Source organism: Cricetulus griseus, chromosome 7 (assembly GCF_003668045.3).
Source record: "Cricetulus griseus strain 17A/GY chromosome 7, alternate assembly CriGri-PICRH-1.0, whole genome shotgun sequence".
Taxonomy (NCBI): domain Eukaryota; kingdom Metazoa; phylum Chordata; class Mammalia; order Rodentia; family Cricetidae; genus Cricetulus; species Cricetulus griseus.
In genome coordinates, this window is record NC_048600.1 from 96,907,052 (window position 1) to 96,910,372 (window position 3,321).

The following is a 3,321-nucleotide window of genomic DNA, read 5'->3' on the forward strand; positions in this document are numbered from 1 at the left end:
GCCCCAGAGCAGGTGGCTTCACAGTCCCCAGTCAAATGGAGATGAACACATTGGCTGATGTAGGCAGAGGCTCCTCCTTAACCCAGTGAGTTTCAACCTTGCTCAGACCTCTCTACCTACGCATGAGGGACAGCCTTCATCCTCAGGCTCCCCGATGCCCCCGTTACCTCCTCTCATGTGTCACCTTATTCTGCCTCATGGGACAGTTGTTTCCATCACTGCCCGTGCATCAATAGGCTAAGATCTCCTCCAGGGAACGATGAGGCTTTATTGCACCGTCTCTGTCCTGACAAACAGCAGATGAGTGGGAGTTGACTGAATTGAAATGTCATGGAAAATGAAGTCCATGGGGACCAAGAGCCCAAGACACAAGCCTTTGCTGTGTGACCGTGAAGCTGCATCAACCATGAAAGGCCACAAGAAAGACTAGCTTGAGTGCTGTCAGTGAACACAGAGCACAAGACCTGGGGAGCTAGGTGACTAGGCTGAGGACAGAAAGAGTAGCAGAGATGGGCGAATGTGATCTGGGCTTTGGGAGAAGAGGAACAATGAGGTGGGACAAACTTGTACTTTGTGAAATGACCATGAAGCACCCCGGGATGCTGCTCTGCCCCTCCCTTCTGGCCCTCAGAAGCACCGAGGAGGTCTGGCTCTATCTTTACTCCTTTATTTTCTGTCTCTGAGAAGATCATTTGCCCTGCTTTGAGTCTGACTGTATCCCCAGCCTTGGTAGGCTGCATCTCCTACACAGGTCCCTGGAGGCTAGAAACATGAGACATTTCTTAGGGACTGGCTAGAAAACACCCATATGCTTAGGTTGGCTACACATTTGGCCTGCAGGATAGTCTCATCATTAGTTATCAGTCCTTATGTGTGTACGAAAACAGACTCTGTCTGGGTCTTCCAAACTTGGTTTCTTTTTCTACCTTTCTTATTATTCCAATCAAATAGTCTGAAATGCCCCCTCTTCCTGTCCCTTCCTTGTTCTAGATAAGTTTAACCAACGCTTCTGAATGTTGCTGATGAGACGGTATTTTTGTGTGTCGAAGAGTCTGGCATGGTCAGTGTCTTCTGTCTGTGGTCACACCCCATGTTTGTTCTAGAGATTCCAGACAACCTGGAAAGACTGACGTGAAGACTCCACTGTCTGGAGGTGCCCACCACCAAGTGCAGTGAGTTCCTATTCACAAGCCCTTGCTAGCGAGTGTGAACATTGCATCCTCCCTCTCAGGTCCCCCCCCCTCTCACACACACACCTCTGTCACCATCTTTGGTGTACCACTTCCCCTCCAGCATGCACCCCACTTCTCAGCTCCAACTCCCTCCTCTGTCTCCCGTGATGTCACTGCTGGGGGAAGACAATCTGTGAGGAACTCCTTACTTTCGGTCAACTTAAGTTTCCTTCTTGATGCCATGACATCAGCCTTACTCAGGAAATTCCGTTTTCCTCCCAGCACCCTCACCTCTGTCCTAGGCCTCAGAGTCCCTATAAAGAGGGGTTCCCAACTCCGATCAGCACAACACTCAGGCAGCTTCTAAAGCTTCTGGGCTCTGCACTCTAAGCTCTGTGCAAACTTCCCCTGCCTCAGCAGCACCATGAAGCTCTGTGTGTCTGCCCTCTCTCTCCTCCTGTTCGTGGCTGCCTTCTGTGATCCAGCGCTCTCAGCACCAAGTAAGTCGGCTCTTCCATTGCTGCTTCGAGACCCAGTGGGTTCAGTTTTCCAACTTGGGCCAGCCCAACAGTGGGGGTTAGGCAGGAGGACAAAAGGGAGCTGGGAAGATTCTCAAGTCTGCTATTAAACACAGGGACTACTAGACATCCATTAATATGTAAGCTCCTGTTTCCTTAAGAATTGACAGCCAATAGAGGAAAATGGTGGGCTGGAAGCCAGATGATGAATTAGCCTCCTCTCTGGTTTTTAAGCTTGCCTGTCTCTGTGCCTTGATTTCCCCACCTGTAACATGAAGAGATTGAGAGGTGTTCTGAGACTCAATACAGTTTCAGTCTTCTAGAAATTTTTCCCTTCTTTGAGGACCGTCTTTTTAGAGTAAAAGTCCCACTCTGGGTGGAAGGCCATACCTTCAAGAGACCATGTTTTGGGTTCTAGTAGTCCATAGGGCTGCTCAGTGAAGATCTAGAACGAATAGCGCCAGTCGCAGGTTTGACCTTTCCCTCGCTTTTTCTTCCAGTGGGCTCTGACCCTCCCACTTCTTGCTGCTTTTCTTACACCTCTTGGAAGCTTCCTCGAAAGTTTGTGACAGATTACTATGAGACCAGCAGCCTTTGCTCCAAGCCGGCTGTGGTGTAAGTATACACAGGGTGAGGGCAAGACTCAAAAAGGGCCAGGCGCATCTAACAGAAGGGATCCGGTTCTAAGGGTCTGAGCTGGGCCAAAGAACAGTGAGGTCATGAGGTCACTTTTTGCATTCTTCTAGTGGCTGGATGGTCATTAAAATGGGGGGGGGCTATAGGAGAGGGAGATGTCCTGAGGCTATGAAACCAGAAACAGTCACAATGATGCATACTGTATGTAGAAAGGCCATTTCAAGGAGCAATGAAAAATTGGAAAACATAAGCCATATTGATCATAAAGCCCATCATTTGCTAATATAGGGAACCCCTGGGGGTCACAGCTACACACCCAGGGGTCAGAGTTACAGGAAGTCTAGTGTCAGAGTTTTCCATGAAGGATCCCATCTACCATGGTTGCCCATGTAAACAAAGCTCAAGCAGAGTGAGATACCTACCACAGGCAAAGGATGGTGGTAGATGTCCTCTAAGGTCCTGTGGGATTCTCATCAGTTCTCTCCTTCTTCTACAGATTCCTGACCAGAAGAGACAAGCAAATCTGCGCTGACCCCAGCGAGCCTTGGGTCAATGAGTATGTGAATGACTTGGAGTTGAACTGAGCTGTAAAAGGAGCCTTCAGGGAGGGCCCCCTGAGCCCTAACTCTTCTCATTGACAAGTTCCCTGCTCTTTCCATTTGGAATTCCTGTCCCACTTCTTAATTTAAACCTTTATATAGACTCTGTTATATTTTAGGTGTTATTTCTACTATTTATATTTAGTTAAAGGACATGTGTCTCCCATGGGGATGGTCCACCATTACTGTTTCTCTGCTATTGTGGATATGATCATGTAATTGATTTCATGCATTTTCATAATAAACTTTCTTTAAAACATAGTTTGTGGTTTTTAAATTGATTTTCATTTGGGTCAAAACTGCCTGGTGCTATTGGGGATAAGCTACAGTTTGCAAAAGCAGTGAGAATGAGTAAATACTGAGTCCTTAACATATCCATTTGGCTACACAAACTCA

At 47.7% G+C, this 3,321-nt stretch overlaps 1 protein-coding gene across 2 annotated transcripts; it reads left to right on the forward strand.

Moving 5' to 3' along the window:
• The first annotated feature begins 1,596 nt into the window (after positions 1-1,596).
• LOC100770471 (C-C motif chemokine 4) lies at positions 1,597-2,910 on the forward strand. 2 transcript variants are annotated; one of them, XM_027426123.2, is made up of 3 exons: positions 1,597-1,672; positions 2,191-2,305; positions 2,823-2,910. In XM_027426123.2, the coding sequence occupies exons 1-3, from the start codon at positions 1,597-1,599 to the stop codon at positions 2,908-2,910; spliced, it is 279 nt and encodes a 92-aa protein (XP_027281924.1). The 2 variants fall into 2 exon arrangements, with proteins under 2 accessions (XP_027281924.1, XP_035304158.1); XM_035448267.1 differs by having other exon boundaries at positions 2,838-2,910.
• Positions 2,911-3,321: the final 411 nt, after the last annotated feature.